General features: G+C 29.3%; 1 protein-coding gene and 1 long non-coding RNA gene across 2 annotated transcripts; both read right to left on the bottom strand.

Annotated features, from left to right (window-relative positions):
• Positions 1–396: 396 nt before the first annotated feature.
• On the bottom strand, positions 397–21003 carry LOC107439986 (dnaJ homolog subfamily A member 2). The gene is made up of 10 exons (XM_043040783.3): positions 20850–21003; positions 17833–17892; positions 17662–17761; positions 13480–13597; positions 11606–11686; positions 11005–11138; positions 6014–6156; positions 5689–5887; positions 3450–3577; positions 397–1693 (listed from the first exon to the last, which is right to left on the bottom strand). The coding sequence occupies exons 1-10, from the start codon at positions 20916–20918 to the stop codon at positions 1505–1507; spliced, it is 1221 nt and encodes a 406-aa protein (XP_042896717.2). The 5' UTR covers positions 20919–21003; the 3' UTR covers positions 397–1504.
• Positions 9938–10632, bottom strand: LOC147810808 (uncharacterized). The gene is made up of 2 exons (XR_015432964.1): positions 10308–10632; positions 9938–10269 (listed from the first exon to the last, which is right to left on the bottom strand). It is a non-coding gene; the product is annotated as an uncharacterized LOC147810808 (long non-coding RNA).
• Positions 21004–21383: the final 380 nt, after the last annotated feature.

Raw genomic sequence — 21383 nt, 5'->3', positions numbered from 1 at the left:
GGAAACTTACTCAATTTTTGGAATTTTCTAAATTGTACAAAAACCAGGAGAATTTCAAATAAACCAGTAGACCAGGAGATACTGGCAAAATCCAGTAGTCTACTGGAAAATCCAGTAGAGTTGGCAGCTATGAACATAGCATTGTTAAATACGTCTCACGTTTCACACCAGCTAGTCTACCACCATTGTGTATCTAAACTAAAATTAATAAACAGAATGATTTGTCCTATTATTATAGCTGGAAAAAAAAAAAGCCTGATAGTTTACCTTAATGGAATCAGGTGTTTCTTTATTATTTTTTGCAAGAGAGAGTTTAAATTGATCATTACTCTGTATATATTATATGTAGATCTTTTTAATCTATTCAAATGCCCAATTTCCAAAGTAAAAACACAATTTAAGATAAGAAATACTTTTAATTAACACTGTTTAATTGTAAGAGAAAGCACACCTTTTATCAAAAACATTAAACAAACTAAAAGAAAGCATGCTAGAATGAAGCTGACTTAATTATAAAAACAATTTAAAAGGGAAATATCTCCATAAAAAACTTAAATCTATGATAATGTTAGCTTTGTAATGTACAACTCACAGCCAGAAATAATGGGCATTAGTTACATTTAGAGCATTAACATTCATAAAATCAAATAAGCAGTCCACAGAGTATTTATTTTAAGATGAATTCCAAATTATAAATTTCTAATAATATTTAATCAGTTTTCCAAAGTAGAGTAACTCGTAAAAATTCTTCTGCCTCTGTATCAAAAATACAAAGGCAATCAGGTTATGATTAATCATATTCTATAATAACAGCATATGACTTCTTTCATAGGTACACTAAAACGCATGATTTATTTGAATGAAGCTTTCAGATTGTCAATCCTAAATATATTTATACTTTCGAAAAAGAGGAAGAAATTAAAAATTTATCTCCATATTTTTAATTTTACAGTCTATAATAAACATAAGATTAATTATACCCCACACACAGTGAATAAATTAACATAGTATGTACAAATGCAAATTCACTTCATTCAGCACTTAATATTTCAGTTTTTAAATAGCCAATAACCTACATATGAAATAAATGAAACAAAGTAATTAAAATAAATAGACCTGATTATAACAAAAGGCCTTTAATTCAACACAACAAAGGAAGAAAAAAAAGGTGAAATAAGGCTATACATAACATAGAGACTGCTATCACAGGACATAGCACACTATACAGCTAACTTTCCAATAAAAAAAAAAAGGTTCCTTTTTTTGTGTCGAGAAGAAATAGTACATTATATATAGATAGGTACAATACTATTATACAGAATATATTTCCCACACGACAAGCGTGTTGTGTGCATGCCTTGAAAAATTTGGAAAATGAGAGTATAAATATAATGGACGATGCACATAAATTATCCGTTTCTTCACAGTCTACGATATAATAATCCCAGAAGATAAAAGTCTGTTTTCTCCTCATAAGGTATAATTTCAAACTAAAACTTCAGATTTATTGATGTGCACACTGAACACCAGGGCCACGATGTCTGTCCTCGTCATCTGAATCGTAAGCTTCAGAGCGACTGCTGCCAGCCCCTCTATGGGCGTCAGGGTCATAGTCGTGTAAGTCAGCTTCTTCAACATTATCGCCAGTAGGCATTTCAAAAGGAGGTCTTGGAGGTAAGAGAAGCTCAAGGGCCTGTAAAATAAAATGCTTTTAGTCAATATATAGTGAATTCGTAACAGTATTCTTATGACTACAAGATTAAGTTTTGCCTAACCTCTATTGTAAATTACTATCTATTGTACTCTAACCTAATTAGCCAGTACCCCCATTGTTATTTTGAAAATACACTGGATATGTTGTACCTTTAAATATGATGGAAAAATGAAGTACCTGTTCATTATGGAACATTTAAGACTCCTAAAACTTTGCGGATTTGAACTTTACTTTATAAATTAAGTTTATGTATTATTATAGAACATAAAAAACTTTCATATATCAATGCCACCACATAGGTGGCATGGTACTTTTACTTTGCTCAATGAGCAAAGCCAAGTTTGCTCAATGTCTTTGCTCAATGCCTACAAATGGAAGTAAAAATCAATAAATTATTGTTGTCTTATTTACAATTAACTTAAAATATAAAATTAAATATTATGTTAAATTTAATATATTAAAATGACAGTACATATTGGCTGGTGAAGTCAACTTAGATTAAGGGTTAAGTGTCTAAAATATATAAAATCTAGCATACTTCACATCCAATTACTTAATTATTATATAAGAGATAAATTCGTACATTTGACAAAACAAACAAGAGGAGCATTAAACATTCCACTTAGTAAATACACTGCTGGAAAAAAAAAATCCAAACACCAAGGAAGATTTGTGCTAGATAAACTAAACCTGGTAGTCTTGTTAATACAATTAAAAGAAGTCAATTCAAATTTCACGCTTAGCACATACGCAGTCCAACGGTCACACAGCACTACTCAGGGGGAAGACCGCTGTGTGGCAGTCACGCATTGCACCGTGTCTGTATCAGAAATTCGATCTGCAGCTGGCGTTGCAGTGACACAACAAACTGTTACAAATCGGCTACTTCAAATACAGCTCCGAGTGAGACACCCCGTAGCTTGCATTCCACTAACTCAAAACCACTGCGGTTTACAACGTGAGTGGTGTCAAGTTAGAGCTCACTGGAGGACAGAGTGGAGAACTCTTGTGGAGGCAGGTGAGCACCTGCTACAGACCTGTCTGCAGCCCAGCCACACTAGACCTACACCCGGAGTTACGGTTCGAAGAGCAATTTCCAATGACAGCAAGAGTAGTCTCACAGTTATTCAACACAACTTGACTGCAAACATGTGCGTCAACCTGATTTGTGGCTATTCAAAAGCAGCACTTAAGGGGGGTACTTTCCAACAGGATATTGCTCGCCCTCGTGCTGCTGCTGCAACCCAACATGCAACGTCGACATGTTGCCTTGGCCTGCTAGATCTTTAACCAATTTAGCAGGTATGGGACATCATTGGACACAATCAGCATAATTAACAACCAGCGTTAACCATCCCCGAATTGACTGACCAAGTGCAGCAGACATGGAACTCTACCCCACAAAATGACAGACAGTATCTGTATGATCAATGCCTTCAAAATTCTGCTGGTTATAAATGAATCACTATTTTACAGTTGAAATTGTTTTTCTCTTAATTGCATAACCTATAACCTTGAAACTTTAATAAATTGAATATGTTACTCAGACAAACACATATCTGAAATTTCATTACTTTACAGTAACTTTTTCTTGGTGGTCAGATCTCTTTTCCATCAATGTAGAAAAATTATGAATGAATACATGAAAAAAAAAATAGATTTTTCTTTTCAAGAAATTTAATTAAAATTCTTTTAATGAACACAAAATACACTTTATGATAGTTGTTAAAATTACCTTGATTTTGGAAATATCAGCAAAATGATTATCAGGAAAAGTAACAGAAAACTTAATGTAAAGGTTTCCTTTTTCGAATGGATTTCTGTAGATAGGCATTCCTTCATTCACCACTCCTTTGACACTACCTGAAAGAAACAAAGCAGACACATTAAATATGCTGAACTATTTTTAATTATTGTATTTCTTTTATTGTTTTTAATACCCAAAAAGCAGAAGTTTATTACAGTGAGCAATTTAACAATTAGTACTACAGAGGCATATACTTTAGAACAGACTAAAATTTGTTAATCTAAATCATCTTTTATCTCAAAAAAATAAATAAATAAGATTAATTGGAAACAAATTTTTTAAAGCTTTATATTTAAATGAATATAAAATTTTTGTATTAAGAATTTAAATATAAAAGTAGAAGAAAAAAACATGGGTAGCAGCACAATTTTTTTTTAATTTTAGAAGTAAAATAAGATTTTGTCAGGATATAATAGGTTACACTGTAGTTTATTACATAATAACAGAAGATTATTTTTATCCGTACATATTTACATCTCAAAAGAGATTGTGAGTAAAAGTGAACAGTTTCAATTTTATACATTACCTTTCTAAAGTGCATAATCCTCAGATTAAAAACTAGAATGAATCGAAGAAAAGAAAATGCACACTAAAAAAATTTCAAAAACCAAAGGAATTAAAAAAATTTTTTATGGAAAAATAGTGATCTAAGTAACTAAAAAAAAATAAAAATGAAACTATAGCAAAAATTATTCAGCACTAAGAAAATATAACTTATAACACACTAATTGAGTCAGTAGTTTCGATTTTTTTTACAAAGAACAATTTCTGCATTAACAAATATAGAATCAAATTGATTAACATTGCCTTTCTCTATAATATACAGAAATTGTATCCAATAATACTAAAAGAAAGGTATTTCATAACTATTTGCCATTGTTAATTGTAAAATAGGGTTAAAAAATCAAGATAAGGAATCTGAAAAACAATTCTGCTGTATTAGCCCATTGTACAACATGTTTCAATAAAAACTGTGCAGTACCTTCTCTCATTTCCTCCATACATTCAAAATACACATCATTGACAAACTTATCAAAGCTTATTTTAATAACTTCAAAGGAACAATACAAAAACCACGCAATTACAGTTATTAACGGCAAAAATAGAGATAATAAAGGGGAAAAAAACTCATTTTGGAAAAGGGGAAATTAAGTACTTAAGACAATCTATCTTTAAGGCAAAGTAGTAAAAGTTGGTGCATCTATTAACCTAATAGGACATACATTGTTACAGTGAATATTAAGATAGGCTATCAATCTTTAAATTCTAAGTTGATCAGCATGCATTACATTCATATAAATGGTGAGATGGCATTTTAAACTTCATTCACATCTAAATGACAAAACTTCAGATTAAAATAGAGTCAAATATGTAAATTTGAAAGTATATGAACAGCTGTATACATCAAATCTACAATAATTCAAAAGTGCATCACATATATACCATGCAAAACACTGATTCATTAAATCCAGTCCTGCCAACTTCAGAAATTAAAATTTTGGTACCTTTGACAAAGACACAGAAGAATAAGCAAACAAAAATTAAATCTAGTTAGGCGATCCCTTTACCCCCAAAAATTAGTGACTAATATAACATCTTTGAAAACTTTAAATAATTTTTCGTTTTGATTTCTCAACCAACAAATTCTCATAAGTTTGTTTTGACAAGAAAACACAAAAAGTTAAGATTCCTTTATTGCTGTAAAGATGGCCCAGTTATTAATTTATTAGCTACTAACTTCAGATGATTTTTTATAGATCCCACCAAAAGAAGAAACTCGAACTAGCTATTTTAACCAGAGTTAGGGCATCATTCTAAACAGAAATCATTGATACACCCTTTACTAAAAACGTTATACTTCTTTTTAAAATTATTAAAGAGTTCAATTAGTTTTGGGGCTGTATGCAAAGTGTGCCAGGGTTCTCCAATTCATAGTTACTTGGGAAAAAAAAAAAAGCCTGAAAAATATTTTGTTAGTCTGAGGTCTGAAATAGGACAAAAAAAGCCTGAGCTGACAGGTCTATACTTAAAAAAAAAAAAAAAAAAAAGACATTTCCACTCTACCAAATAAAGGATGTCTCATGAATAAGATATGAATGAACATTACGCAAAACATTACATCAGGCAATCTGTGAGGCTTGTAAATACAGATGAGTTAATTTATTACCTGGTTCGATTACTTCAGCAGGAGCATGACGAACCACAATGTCTCTTCCATCCAGATGTTTTATAACCATGGAAAATCCACATAAAGCTTCAACGAGAGTTAGCGTGTAAGGCATAAATAAATCATGGCCAGACCTTTCAAACAAAGTGTGAGGCAACTGCTGAAGAACTATAATGACATCTCCAGGTTCAACCCCAGGCTAGAAAGGAATACAAATCTTAGAATTCTCAAAATTAATATATACATACATATTAAATCAAACACACACACACACACTTAATAATAACAGTTAAGAGAATAATGAATTTGAAAATTAAATAAATACCATTTGATTGCCATCTCCTCTAAAGTATATTTTCTGTCCGTCTTGCATACCCTTGTCAACGTGCACTTCGAGACGTTTTGTCTCCTGAACTATTTTCTTTCCTTTGCACACTTTACATCGGTCTCTTTCATTTAATACTTCTCCTAATCACAGAAAAGAGAAAATTTTTTTTATTCACAATCAATAGAACTCTAGAGACACAGAAATATCAATCTATGCAGCATTAAAATCATTTTCTTTAAGACAAAACATCCTTGTCAAAAATGGATCTTATATGACAGACAATATAATTTTAAAATAGACCTACAGGACATTTTTTGGCAAATAAATATTGACAAATTCAGAGGAGTTTGGTAAATGTATAAGGAGGGGTCTGTCTAGATTTTTCTGAGAGGTACCTATTTTGTGAAAATTAAAAATTATATGAAAAAAATCAACACAAAATAAAAGAATTTTAAGAAAAAGTATTTTGTGAAACTACTGTTTTTCCTAAAGTTGAATTTGTGAAGGTACTGCTAAACGGTAGTAAATTTGGCCCATACAGACCCCTGATAAGCATATAAATATTTAGATTAATTTTGTGAATTAGATTAATTTTAGAATTATAGCAATAAAAAATAAAATATATAAGTTTGAAACCTCAGCAAAATGTGGGCCAGCTTTATGTGAATTAAAAGCAAGGAACTAACAAAAACATGTTAAAAATAATCATTTAAAAAAGAATAACGTTTTCATAGAAATCTAATTAAAATGTTAAGACAGTACTTCATAAAAATCATTCAAGTAAAACACCAATTATAACATTTCAATCAGAATACGAATAACTCAGTTGATAACAAACAAACATTTGGATAACAAAAAAAATCGAAAATTTTCTATAGTTGTGGAAATATTTTTTCTTGTTGCAATAACAGAGACAATATCCTGCATAGAAATACAAAGTGAGATATTCAATCAATAACTCGTAAGCTAGCTTTAAGCTTTACAAACACTAAATAAGCTTTAATATACTCCACTATACAAAGATAAAAAATTTGAGCCCCAAAAAATGTGGGGATAGCAAAAATAAAGCTATCCTACATATAAAAAGGGGTGATATCGGCACTAAGTGAAAAACACGGAAAATTACAGGGCAGTGCACAAACTCAATGTCAAAATATCCAACTATACACCATACATGCTTCATATTTAACATCTTTTTGAGAAAAGATTTAAAATCAAATTACTTACCAATGAAACATATTACACCTTTATAGCAACTATTTCCAGAAAAACTTAGCTCTTAATAATAGTAATACCGGATTTTCAAATCTGAGAATATGAACTGCGATACTGAATTTAAAATAATAAATATGAATCAAGATGTACAATTATTAAGTTGCATGAATACACATCGAAACATGTAACTTTTAAATCAAATAAATACCAAAATTGTGTTAAAATTCTGCAAACATGAATCTCGATATTAGTGGAATCCAACATAGTTCCAAGTAAATTTGTCAAAACAGAGGAATTAAATTGATGGAATTGCCACATGGCAGAAGAATCACACGCATGCAAACATCTTGTTAACAAAATTTACACTTCAGATTGCGGAGCTAGTCCAGGAAACTTCATGAAATTTGCAGAAAAATCACTTGGCGTTCCTAGTTTTTAGAACCAGAAGATAAAAAAATTTAAAAAAAAAAAAACGGAATTCCAGGATTACAATTACCCTTGATATTTAAGTTGGGAAGAGAAAGATAAAATTGCAAAAAGCAAGCGACCAAATTTCCAAAATAAGATAAATTTTTTTAAAATAAATAATCTTGCAAATAAAATTTAAAATAAGTGTAAAAATACTTGAAAGAATTTTTTTTAAATAATATATGATGAATATGAAAGACTTGGTAACATAACAAGCTATTAAAAAAAATTAGTAATTGGAAATTCTTCTTAGCTTTAACTTAAGAAAGGCTCAGTGAGAAGATTAAATTGATCATAGCAGTCAACCTAAGTTACTAGCTCTCAAAAAATTAACCTTTTATCATCATAGCCTTTAAATAATTTTCATACCAGCACCTCAAAAATAATGAAAATTTACACTTTTCATATAATTGTTTGCAAAACTGTAAAAAATAAATACATAAAGTAAAATTTATGGAATTACTGACATCCATTGCTATTAATAGTGTTACATACCAGGGATCTGTTTAGAAGAAATTTGGGCCTGCACAAAATATCTTTTCATAAAAACGGACACTTCACAAATTTATTTATCTTCATTATTGTTTTGTTAATCGAATAAACCCTTTCCAGGGCAGAAAACAAGCAAGATGTAAACAAATTTAGTTTTGTCTTCGGCAGACGATTCTTTCATCATTCGTCCGAAATGAATATTCTGCGTTCAGGAGTATAGGCTAAATACCAAATATTTGCATTAGAAGCAGCAATTGCTGTTTATTTTTGAAAATTTAATTTTTTTATTATAATTTTACAGTTCCGAGCATAATCTTGCATCTACTTAGAATTTCAAAACTCCTTGAAAAACTTTTTTGCAATAACCGGACCCTATTTGCACAAATTCATAAAAGCGGGGTCCGCTTTTATGAATTTGTGCTTGAAAGAATGTGAGCGATTTTTTCACAATTTCACGAAAAACGGACCTTTCACAAAATGTCTAGATAGACCCCTCCCTGCATACATACTGCTTCCACAATAGGAAACCAAAAAGGCCTAAACATTAAATGAAAATGAAGAATTTGTTCGACAAAATGGCTGAAACTTGCACTGCAAATCATTAACATAAATGGCAGAGGGGTTTAAAATGGACCGCTTTGTTTCTATCACAATATTGACTCATATTTTTATACTTTTTGATAAAAATGCATGCACATTTGACACAAAACCATTCAATTGATATACAATTTTCCATTTAAAATTTTACAGCTTAATTCCCCCCTCTTTAGTTGTTTAACTTTCTAATGTGTTAGCATTGTGCTAACACATTAGAAAGTGAGTCCCATTATTCTAAGAAATATTATTACACAAGAAATAAAGGTAGCATAGACAGAGATAGCAGGGGTCTGTCTAGGTTTTTCTGAAAGGTACCTATTTTGTGAAAATTTAGACATAAATTTTGAAAAATGTCAATTAAAAATCATATTAAAAAAATCAACACAAAAACATGGTAAAAATATAGATTTATTGTTTCTTAAGGGATACAAAAATACAATTTTAAGAAAAAGTATTTTGTGAAACTACCATTTTACCTAAAATTAAATTTTATGAAGGTACCGCTAAACGGTAGTAAATTCGGCCTAGACAGATCCCTGGATAGTGATAAGTTTAAAAAGGATGCTTTTATTTTGCTAAGTGGAATCTATTATGGAACCCATGTAAAAACAAAACTTTAAATTTCAAAGTATTTTGAGATGTATTTCTTTTTCCCCCAAGGGAATAGTTAAAGATAAAACTAAACCTTGATCACTATATTGGAATGAACAGTTCAGTGCATACTAAAATAACATTGCATCAATGCAATAAATCAAATGATAACATAATGAATGATTCAGTTGTGATCATGGAAGATCATACTCAAGTACATTGACTGTATTAAAAAGAGAGAGTGAAGCTAGCATTTTGAGAGGAATTAAAAAAATAAATACACCTAAAACAGCAACTAAAAAATTAGCTTTACTTCTTTTAAACAAAAGACAGAACATTCTTTCACTAAAAATTTTAAGTTAAATTTAACTCTGATTTATGCTTAGAGTTCTGAATTTACAAACATATTGCTAACTATAAATAGCAATATTTTTTAAAACTACACAGGATGTAATCAAAAAAATTATATATATGTACAATTGCTATTTTTTACCACTAAATTAGAATTTAGTTTGAAGATCTATTTTTTATTGTTCTGTAAAGCTTAACTCTTTTCACTTTCATTTTAACAGCCTTCTATCAACTATTTATTTTTTAAAGATTGTTTACTTCACCTGGTTTATAATCAGCATATTGTTCTCATTAGCTTTGAAATAAATAGATAATGGTTTGAATTAAATATGTGAACTAACACAACCTTCTTACCAATCCCTACTTAAAAGCTCATATTGCATAGGTAGCGTATCTACCTCTACAAAATCAAAACTCCAATTCACTAGTATATAAGACATGTTAACTCGATTCTATGGTGGGCTTCATAGATGAAGGTTGACGTTGTCAATAACAACTCCAGCCCTCATTGGCAACCTTCGGACCAGATGTGAACACACCTACATTGGCAGTAACGCCCACTGCGATCTGTACACACCTACTTCGATGGATGGTCCACCGGAACAGTTGACTTGCTACTTGTGACTGTGCCATTATCTACCTCCTGTTGCTCCTCTGATCGCACACAACATCAACCTGCATACACCCAGCTGCTAAAGGCAACACGGAAGCGACTAGGACCATGATCTGAATACAGCCTTCATGAGTAATGTTTAAAACCCGGTGACCCTAATCCAGCTCTGTTACAAATGCAGCAACTAGTGGTATCTATGTATCGAATTCTATCACAGCTATAATTCTGGTGGGAGAGTACTGTAGCGTATCTACCACTACAAAATTACAACTCCAATTCACTAGTATATAAGACATGTTAACTCGACTCTAAGGTGGGGTACCTTTTTATAGATGAAGGTTGACACTGTCGATAACAACTCTAGCCCACACATACATATATAAAGTGTTTATTGTCTTTTTGTCTACTTAATTAAGTAGACAAAGAGACAATATACATTACAAACTGAAATACATGTAAATGAATTGTTAGAAAGATTAATATAACATTACTTAACATAAATAAATAAGCTGTTTTCATTAGAGGAATTTTATCAACACATTAGAAAACTTTTTCTCCTCACAAAAATGTTTACACAGTTTCAAATTTATTCTGGAGTTGAGAGTTGGGTATGATCTGTAAAGTAATAGGTTTTATTTATTAATTAAAAACATAACCATACCTTCACCATTACAATCAGAGCAAGCTGACTGCATATGCTGTACCATACCAGGCCCTAACTGACGATAAGTCACTTTGATACCACGTCCATGACAAGCTGTACATTTATTAACTGCACCTGGTCTTCCACCCAATCTGTGGAGAAAAACAATTTTTTTTATTTACACTATAAGCATTTCTAAGTTTCAAACTTTTTTTTTTTTTAAACTACCAGTTACCATAAATTTCTACCAAGCGGATATAGCTCAATTTTGTTAACAGTATATAACAAAAATCTAAAATAATATTATTAATTTCCTAACAAATTAAAGACAGGGTTGGTAAGTTCCTTTGACAATGAAAAAAAAAACTCACAAATGGATTTCTTCTAATCCAGGTGAGAGAAGAAAAAAAATCAAAACGGTTTTTTTTTCCTAATTTTTTAACTGCTTTAGTTTAAAATTTAAAAAGTATAAAATTAAAATCTAAATTTTCCTTTTAAATTGACTCTGGCAAGATATGTCCTACTTAGATTACACCTCTATGATTTCATAACATGTTTAAATGAACAAAAAATAAGAACAAGCAAAGACAAACAGGAAATAATTTTAATAAATACTTACCCATCACAAGCTTTACAGATAACAGTTTTATTGAGGTTTAATTTGGATGTTTTCCCGTTGTAGAGATCCTCTAATGTTACCCTACAAAACATAAAAATATGAGTTAAGTTTTGAATACTCAGCATAACACTGGAAGCATAATAATACAGAGGGGTACACTTGTAGTAACATGAACTAATAAGACAAAAAGCCCCCTAACTAAAGAGCAAAATCGGCCGCAGCCATGGAGACTAAATAAAATAAAATGACTACCTCTGCCCTGCCTGCCCTTTGATCCCCATAGAAGCGCCATCTTTGCCCTTTTCATAGCAAAAACCCCTTAAAAACCTTCATCCCTTAAATACCCACTTAAAAACACTGCCTTTTTATTGGTATTTTATTTTTTTAAAAAAAGGACCACACTGGTAAATAATAAAATAATTACACACTGGTAAATATAGGTTTATTTCTGATTACTATTACGAATATTCACTTTGTAAGGATTATTCATAACCAACTCAATTTTTATAAAGAAAACTCCTTTAAAAAATGAACCCTTCGAAAAACTTATTTTCGCATAATTAATTTTCAGCTTAAAAAACAGAAAAAAGCTTTCAAGGTGTAAGTTGTTTATCAATCAATAATTCTTTTAATTCACATTTTTTTAAAAAGGTATGCAAAAAATTTCTTTTAGCCATTATTATAAGCTTTAAATTTTTCTCCTTTTTCTTATAATGAAATTTTTTTTAATACATACTTAAAATTGTATAAAAAGGTATTTTAAAAATTGTGTAGGACCAAATTCAGTCAATACAAAATATTACACATTTTGATAATTTCTTACGGCGTTAAGCGAGTGCCCTTTTCTAAGAGAAAGGAGTCTTGCCTTTTTTAATCCCTTGGGAAAAACTCTGTTTAAGATAATGAATCCCCTTTGAGGAATCTTTAAATAGGCTAAATTAAAGCCCAATAAAATTCTATCCCAACCTTTTTTTCAATCTATTTAATGAAAGGATATTTTTCTTTATTATTGTCTGGGATGACCCTTGGCTTTTTCTGCCCCATTGTATCAAAAGTTTGTTCCAACATCTTTTCAGATTTAGCTAACTTAGTTTTTTACCATTTTCTGTTTGGTTAAGAGATTTAATTCTTCAGAGTTAGTTATTATATCTCCTTCTGATACAGAAATTAGAAGATGTTTACGAGAAAACAAGACTGAGGTTGAACCTATTATCCTTTTTTTTAACTGTTATTTTCCCTTAAAATATGATCTGCAATAATCTATTTAACAGAATATTTTTTCAAGACCAGCCGAGAGAAAGAAGTGGCTACTCAGTCTTGCCCTGTACTCCACACCTTTAACTGCTGTATTTTAAGGTTGGCAAAATTAAATTTTAACATAATGCTAAAATACACATGTAATATAAAATTATGAGTAAGTTCTGATACAAATATTTGCAATTGCCTGTCGTAACATCGATACTGCAGTCTATTTCAAATTTTGTCATTAAGGGTCAAGAATGTGGAGCATTGTTACTCTAAAATCTCTCAATATTTTAAAACCTTGCAATGTTTCATTACAATAATGTTTTACATTTGGTATTAGGTAACTTAGAATTCTTACAATAAACTCAATTCTCAAGTTACCTTCCAAAAAATGCTACAATTTTGTCTAGTTAACAACATTTTTCTTTTTTTAAATCAATAATCACATGAGTGATATATTGACACCTTGGGAATAAAAATAAATAAAGCAGAACAACTAGAGTTATTATAAACAAAACTAACATTAAACAAGCACTTATAAAAATCCTCACGCACAGAAAAATAAAAATTTCGCTAATGGATTGAGAAAGATAACTAAGAATTAATGACAATACAAGATATTATCTTACTTTAAAGGATAAACAGTGTCCTCTCCACGTTTGCGTCGCCTGCTTCCTCCCATACCCCCCATACCAAATAGACCTCCTCCAAACAAATGACTGAACAGGTCATCAGCAGACATTCCACCTAAAATTATAAACAAAAATGTACCTTTCTGGAGTTTCAAAATGTAGATGCAATAGTTAATCACCACGAGCAAATATATGTCATCCTCGCTCACGCTAATCTTTTGCTAAGTGTAAGCGTTAACTACTTTGCAGCAAACAATTGGGTAAGAGGATAAAAATAAGAAAAATAATAGTGGATGTCAAGAAAAAATACATTTTTATCTATTTAGTTAAATAAGATGCCTAATTAATATCCGATGCATTTTATAAACACACAACATATAAAAACAATAAATATATAATTTAAAAAGACACTATAAATAACTTGAATGGACAAAATTCACTTTAATACAAATAAATTCTCAACATAGTGGATCAACCATAATATTAGGGATCACACCACGATGGTTACATTAGTTGCTAAGTCATTAACAAATCCTGCCAAAATCATACACATAGATACTGGTCTTGATACTCAAAGTAAGACTTACATTTATCTATTCCATCATTCAGGTAATCGTATTTAAAAAATATATTTATCACAATGTTATAACATTTATGTGAAATGTTCATTATTCTTTAATACTGTAGAAAAAGTAGATCAGACATGTGCTTGCTGGAAGAAAATATCTGAAATTTTTCCTCAATGTGTAGTTTTTTCTTCTTTTTTTTAGTACCTGTTTTTTATCTTCTTTTCTTGCACATAGAAGATATTTAAAAAGCTTGTCACTCTTAGGCTTAAAAGTAACACACACAAAATTTAAAGAAATTTTTTTTCACTATACCTAATAAGATCGAAACACTGATTTCAATGTTTTCCCCACATTAAAAAGAGATTACTAAAAGTTGCGATTTGAGTTCTCCAAGCCGTAATATCATGTTAAAATTAATTTGATCTAATTGTAGCCAAATAAAAAAGGGATTAAAAAAAAACCACATTGATGAAACAATTTCATTGTTACAAGTCGTTTCTTTTTTTTTAAAAAAAAAGGAAAACCTAATTATTTTTTAGTGGACAATCTTTTTTTTTTGTCCATTTCAGAATTACTTTAATTTAAACATTACCAATATTATATTTTGTGATTGCCTCAGTAATTTATTAATGCTAGACAAACTAATTATGGAATCTTTTTCGTCTAAATTTATCCAAAGCTTCATTTTTCTCAAACAAATCAACGTAAAACTGAGAACTTAGAAAAAAAAAAGAGGGTGCTGGTAATGCCTCATTAAGGAGATTTTGTGTAACATAAATTAAGCTTCAGATTAGCGGAATTCTGAGAAAATTTTGTCAGAATATAAATTGCTTAGCGGAAATCTGTGAATCGATGGCCTTGAGACTCTCGGAGTTCTGCAAATTAGAAGAAGAATCACATGCTTGTTAAATACGCTCAGATTTAGATTAAAATCTTCACAAGTCAAGCACTTTAAAAAATTATTACTCTAAAGAACAATTCAAGATTAACTTCATATGCTGCACACATACTATATTAAAAAGATTTAAAGTTTAAAAAGCAGGTGGAAATTCATTGCCATTAATTGGTGATAAACAAGACCACATGAGTTTGCACATAGAATCATAGGAATCTATTTTGGAATCCGGGCAGTAATTCCTGAAAAATAATCAATGACCAAATTGATATTAATTAAATGCATGACAAACATTATACATTACCAGGGGTCTGTCAGGGTTCCCACCAGGGTTGGCAGGTTTTTGACATGTGACAGTTTTTGACAGTTTAAACCATGGTTTAAACCGTCATGTCAAAAACCTCACTGTCAAAAATGTCGAAAATGTCAAAAACCTATATTCATATGTGAAATTTAATTAATACATAAAATTTATATATTTTTTAAAGGATAGTGTTTCTAAATATGTTCTAGAAAAAATAAATTTAAAATTTTGAAGAAACACTTATATTTTGAATAGTAACCAAAATCTTGTACTTTTGAAAACTCACATCTTTTGTAATATTATGTATTCATTTTCATGTGTTATTGAAAATCTGCAGTGATATTATTAAGAAATTTATTTATAACCAAATTTAGTGTATAGTATAGATTATACTAAAAATTAGACATTTTTAAAGATAAACATTAGCAGTTTTGTACATTAGACATCTACTTTTAAAGAAAAATCTTTTTAATATTCTTTTAAATCTTCTTAATAATCTTTTTAACATAAGACAATACAAATTTAAGTGCTTTCTGTTAAATACACAGAGTAGTTAGTGTCGATTTACAGTATATTCAGCCTATTCATTTACTATGCTGAAAATTTAGTTTATCCAAATACTTGTGAATTTCATTTTGCTGAATACGATATAGTTTTGTTGAATATCTAAATATTCAGCTGTTGAATAATTACTTCTTGCTTTCAAGATATGCATTATTTGTATTCTTAATACAAGTGGAGAAAAAAAAATTAAGAGATAAAAATTTTTTTAAAATGATAAGTGTAATAATTATAAATAAATATAATAAACAATATGAATTATATTTATCATTATTCATAAATATAACTACTTTTAAATTCAAATTAACATACTGGATAATAAAGATATCCGGTATAACATTAAAAAAAAAATTTTTATACACTTGTATCTTATATCAAGTTTGTATTTATACAGCATAACTTGTAAGTTCCTTATAAATATTAGTTATATGTTCCTTATATGTCAAAAACGCATAGTAATAAACTTTTAATTTTCTTAAGTATCAAAAAGAAAAAAAAAATTTTTAAATATAAATATTTAAGCAATTTTTGTGCAAAATTTTTCTGCACATGCATTTGAATATAAATTTCTGAGATTTTAAATCTGTTATTTTACCTTAATTTTAATTAAAAAATATTTTAAAACCTGCTGATTACCTATAGTATAATTAAATTTCAATATAATGCATGGCAACTGTTGGTAGTTTTGAAGTTTATATATTTTCTTGGCAAACTTCAGTTTTTGACATTTTTGACGGGTTTTTGACGGTTTAAACCAGTATTATACCCTTGTCATGTCAAAAACCACTTTTTGACGTCAAAAACCCAACCCTGGTTCCCACTCAATTTCAGAAAAAAAATTCCATGACTTTTCCAGGTATATCAGGTAAATTTCAATGAAAATCTATACCATATTTTATCTGTGCTGCAAAATTTTTTATCAGAAAACTTTCATTCTTTTATTTGTTATGCCAAGTATTAGATTTTCTGCATAAAATAAATATCATTATATGAGGAAGGAAGCATTTCAGTTAGTCTAAAATGTGAAATTTTTATAATAAATAATTGTAATAGATGCTAGAATTATCTAGCTCGAATCTCAATAACTGAGTACTGTTACTGACAATTTTAAGACTGGTTATTTTCCAGGTATAATGTAGGAATTTTCCTGTTTTTTGTAAAATAATTGCAACTTTCCCTGATTTTTGGAGTTGAAATAAAATTCCCCGACAATTCCAGGTTTTCCCTGACCCGTGGGAACCCTGGTCTGTCTAGGTTTTTCTGAGAGGTACCTATTTTGTGAAAATTTAGATATAATTTGTAAATATTAAAAATTATAGTAAAAAATCAGTACAAAAAATATGGTAAAAATGTGGATTTATCGTTTCTCACGAGATACAAAATTTTTTTTAAAAGAAAAAGTATTATGTGAAACTACCGTTTTTTCTAAAGTTGAATTTGTGAAGGTACTGCTAAACGGTAGTAAATTTAGTCTGGACAGACCCCTGATTACTATAACGTTTAAAAAAATTTAAGATTTGGAGCCCTTGAAGTATAATTTACAATAATATATATAAATTATTAAAATTTAACCCAAAAAGAAAAGCATGCAATAGTGAGAAAGTATAAGTTTTGCATAGAATTTTGAAAATATGAAACCTTAAATAATAAAATTCAAATAGACATAAGACCCTACAAAATATTTTAACCATTCATGGAATCTAAATTTGCCAAGAAAAATAACAATTTTCAAAGCTTTGAAAACAGAAAGAAAAAAATAAATAAATACATAAAGTTAAACATATTTTGAGATTAATAGCATTGCACACGGACAAACCAGACACACATACAAATTGAAATCTCAGACTTACCATCTGAACCACCTTGTAATCCTTGAATTCCTTGTCGATCATAGATTTCTCTTTTCTTGGGATCCGATAATACTTCATAGGCAAACGAGATTTCTTTGAACTGAAATGAAGCAAATATTAATAAAGATTCATTTTAAAAAATTAAAACTTTTCTTTGAAGTAAAACATTACCTTTTCTCCTTCAGTGGGATTCTTATCTGGATGATATTCCTTAGCTAGTTTACGGTAAGACTGAAAAAAAAAAAAAAAGAATTGTGAGAAATATATTTGAATAGCATTTGTTTTTCAATAATTCAGATTTTTATACAACTTACAAACTTGGCAAAATTGTTAGTATATTTTTATGAGCAAAAAAACATATTTCAAAAAGTGAGGTTTAAATTATTTCTAAGTACTGACAGGTATATACATAGGATTATAGATTACACATATCTTGTTCTTGTCCAAAAACGAGTTTCACGACATAACATTAACCCTGGTTTCATTTACGCAATTTTAATCATTCATGAGAATAATATACATAGATATTTTAATTTTTAAAATAATATTTGTTGCCTAAGTTATAAATTTAGGGAATAAAAATAATTTTATAGTTAAAACTTGGCTTCACTTTTAAAGATCAGTATAGAATAAGTACTGAACTAGGTGAACAATCTTTTATCTTATCTAAATATCAGTCAAGCAAAACTAAATTATCAATTAAAGAAAGAAATCAAATTCATAATTAAAAAAAAGTAAGATAAAAGCTGTTAGATAAATTCACATTAAATCACTTTAATATGGGAAGTATCACATCCGAATTTTAAAATATTTGAATTTTCTCACTTAGGAAATACAAGAAAGCTTTTGATTATTTTTAATGCATTCTGTGCTTTTTGAACAACATTATTCTGAAATTTCTTTTCCAAATTTGCCAGAAATGATTTTTTTTTTTGTTAAATTATCAACAAAATTATATTTCAAAACTGTTTTTACACTTTCTGCCAATGGAGCCAATAAAACCTCTTTTATAGATATTTTACTAAATTTAAGGTTAATATTATTCTTTAATTGAAAATATAAATAATCTTGCATTTAAAATATTACTTGACCTTAAATTTGTTATACCCTATTAATGAAAATCAACAGATTATTTAAGACCCTGAAAACTATCGTATATACATCAATCTTTTCTTTACCATATTTATTTTTTAAACAAAGATATTAATTTTACATTTGAATACTTCAAAACACTGTAATTGAACATTTTAGTTGTTGACTAAAAATAAAAATGCAAAATAATAAAAAAAATATTTTTTTTCTTTTACATCGTATAATGTTTTAATAGCGCAGGCTACGCTAAAATAATTGCTGATATTTTATGAGAAAAAGAATTCTCAAACCTTACTTTTGAAAATATACAATACCTTTCTTACAGTATTTTAATATTATAAAATCTACAATTTAAACAAAATATTTGATGAGTTATAGCTAAAAATAGAATGTCTAGAATGTGGCAGATTTCAGCATGCTACTACAAATATGTTAATTATATTAAAAAAATATTCTGATAATAAACTTTAATAAAAGAGATTTTTAGCATTACATCATTATATGACCCTGAACTCAATGTAGAAACAGTGTTTTCACTACAGCGCGAGAACGCGAGAATCTCGCATATTTTTTTCTTTTCTCGCATTAAAAAATGATTACCGCGAGAAATACGCGCATTCTATAAAGCAATTTCAAAATTCGCGAATTTCTTGCATTTTGAAAAAAATTTCTCATTGCGCCATTTAGAATGAAATCTGTTTCACTTTTCTTCCTGGATCTTTCATTATTTTCAACATTTGCTCCGTTATCTAGCTTCCCTATTTACCAGTATTGTTCAGAACCTTTAAGAACAACAGAACACCATCCCTCCGAACCTCTTTCAGAACGCATTTCTCTGCAACCATGTGTTTACCGTAGGTAAGGTTTCTCCATGTAAGAAGTTCAAATTTTTTGCTCATTATTGTAAGATGGACAAATACCTTGTAAAGGCAATATCTTCTACTCCGAAACGGATAAATGAAAATGAAACAAATGTGGGTAGAAACGATCAAAATGAAACAAACACGCATTTGAGCAACCTAATGAGAATAGCTGATATAAAAGCAGATGTAGAACATTTTCCATATGATGATGCAAAAAAAAAATATTCAATGCTTTAAGAATTAGAAGATGTTAAAAATGTATTATAATTAAAGAAATTATTTTTTTTTCTCACTTAACTTTTTGAAATCTCACCCTGTTTTTGAGAAAGGGTGAGAAATTCTCACCCATTTTTTTTCTGCGATGAAAACACTGAGAAATAGTGTGAAGATAGTTTACAATGCGAAAAAGGTGAGGATTACAACAATACATGATTAATTTATGAAGAATTAATGAAATGAATTCTAGAATTAAACTATTAAATATAACAAACTCAAAAGATTATAAGCAAACAGCTTATAATCTGCCTAGATATATTAGTTACACATACAATTGCTATAAACAGACTTTTAGACTGAATGGTTACAGTTCTTGGTAAAATCCCAGTTCTGATGTAAACAATTAAATAAAACTAACTTTAAGTCACAATAGTAAAAAAATAAAAGCTAAAAGATATGGCAGTTATATTTTCCACATAGAATTGAAGTTATTTTATTTCTAAAATATTTAAATATTCACAAGAACAAGATTAAGAGCTTGGTAAAATACAAAATGATTATATAAATTCTGAAAAGGAAAGTACAAGTGCGTCCACGTGACTCAAGAATGATCACACTGCGTAACATAGGTTAATTATTAAATATTTTAAAACCAATAATCAAAATACGAAAAATTTTAGATTGAAATTTGCCAAAAGGAAATTTCTATAAAAAAAACAACAAACTTTACTTACTAAAACTTTAAATGGGAGGAATTGAATAGAATGGATTTTAAGGGGACAAAAGATAATCAACAATGCGATTAGATCTCATTTCTTACCTTGAATGGTCAAGAAAACTTTCATTAGGATATAAAATAACACACGCAATATAAGAGTAAACAACAATTTATAATAAAAATATCGCAAATATGAATAGCAGATTGCAATTATTTTTAATAGACGAGGAAATTTATCAGATATTAGGCTAATCTAATGAGAATAATAATTAAGAAATAAACTTATTTTTATTATTTACCTTTTTAATTTCTGTATCAGTTGCATGTCTTGAAACTCCTAATAAATCGTATAACTTAGAATCAGCCATGGCGTTATTTTAAACAATGATTCAACTTATTAATTTTCTAGAAACTTGGAGTACTAGCGAAAATGCTAGTCGCTGTTTTCAAAGGAGTGAAGTAGAGTTGTTCGAAACAAAGAAATACAATATAGGACCAAGTTACAATTGCAAAAGTACAGCGATCTACTGTATTTTGGGTGTTCTATCAAAACGTGCTCTGATTCGCTAAAGGGCCATTCACATCGAGTTCGATATTGGTCAATTTTTCATGATGGTTAAATATTCCACCAATCCGGTTCTAATTAGGGTGTAATTTTTTGCATTCGGTTCGAATTCGTGGACATTTTTTTTTCTTGCTAAAAATCGCCCGCAAAGAGAATGTTATTTGTTCACAACCCGCTGCGGACTGATAGTAAAGATACAGTTCCCTGCAGAACACCGAAGGCAAGCATAACTGACTGCAGTCAATAAGCGGGTGGGTGACCACTTTGA

This window comes from Parasteatoda tepidariorum, chromosome 4 (genome assembly GCF_982258835.1).
Source record: "Parasteatoda tepidariorum strain Cologne lab strain chromosome 4, Ptep-v5.0, whole genome shotgun sequence".
Taxonomy (NCBI): domain Eukaryota; kingdom Metazoa; phylum Arthropoda; class Arachnida; order Araneae; family Theridiidae; genus Parasteatoda; species Parasteatoda tepidariorum.
This window is presented reverse-complemented; position numbering and strand designations above follow the sequence as displayed.

Coding starts and splice junctions, on each gene's coding strand:
- LOC107439986 (XM_043040783.3), bottom strand. CDS start 20,918: ATGGCTGATTCTAAGTTATACGATTTATTAGGAGTTTCAAGACATGCA. Junction 5,888..6,013: donor GAGGAGATGGCAATCAAATG/GTATTTATTTAA, acceptor ATTCCTTTCTAG/CCTGGGGTTGAACCTGGAGA. Junction 3,578..5,688: donor TGCTGAAGTAATCGAACCAG/GTAATAAATTAA, acceptor TGTTTCTTTCAG/GTAGTGTCAAAGGAGTGGTG.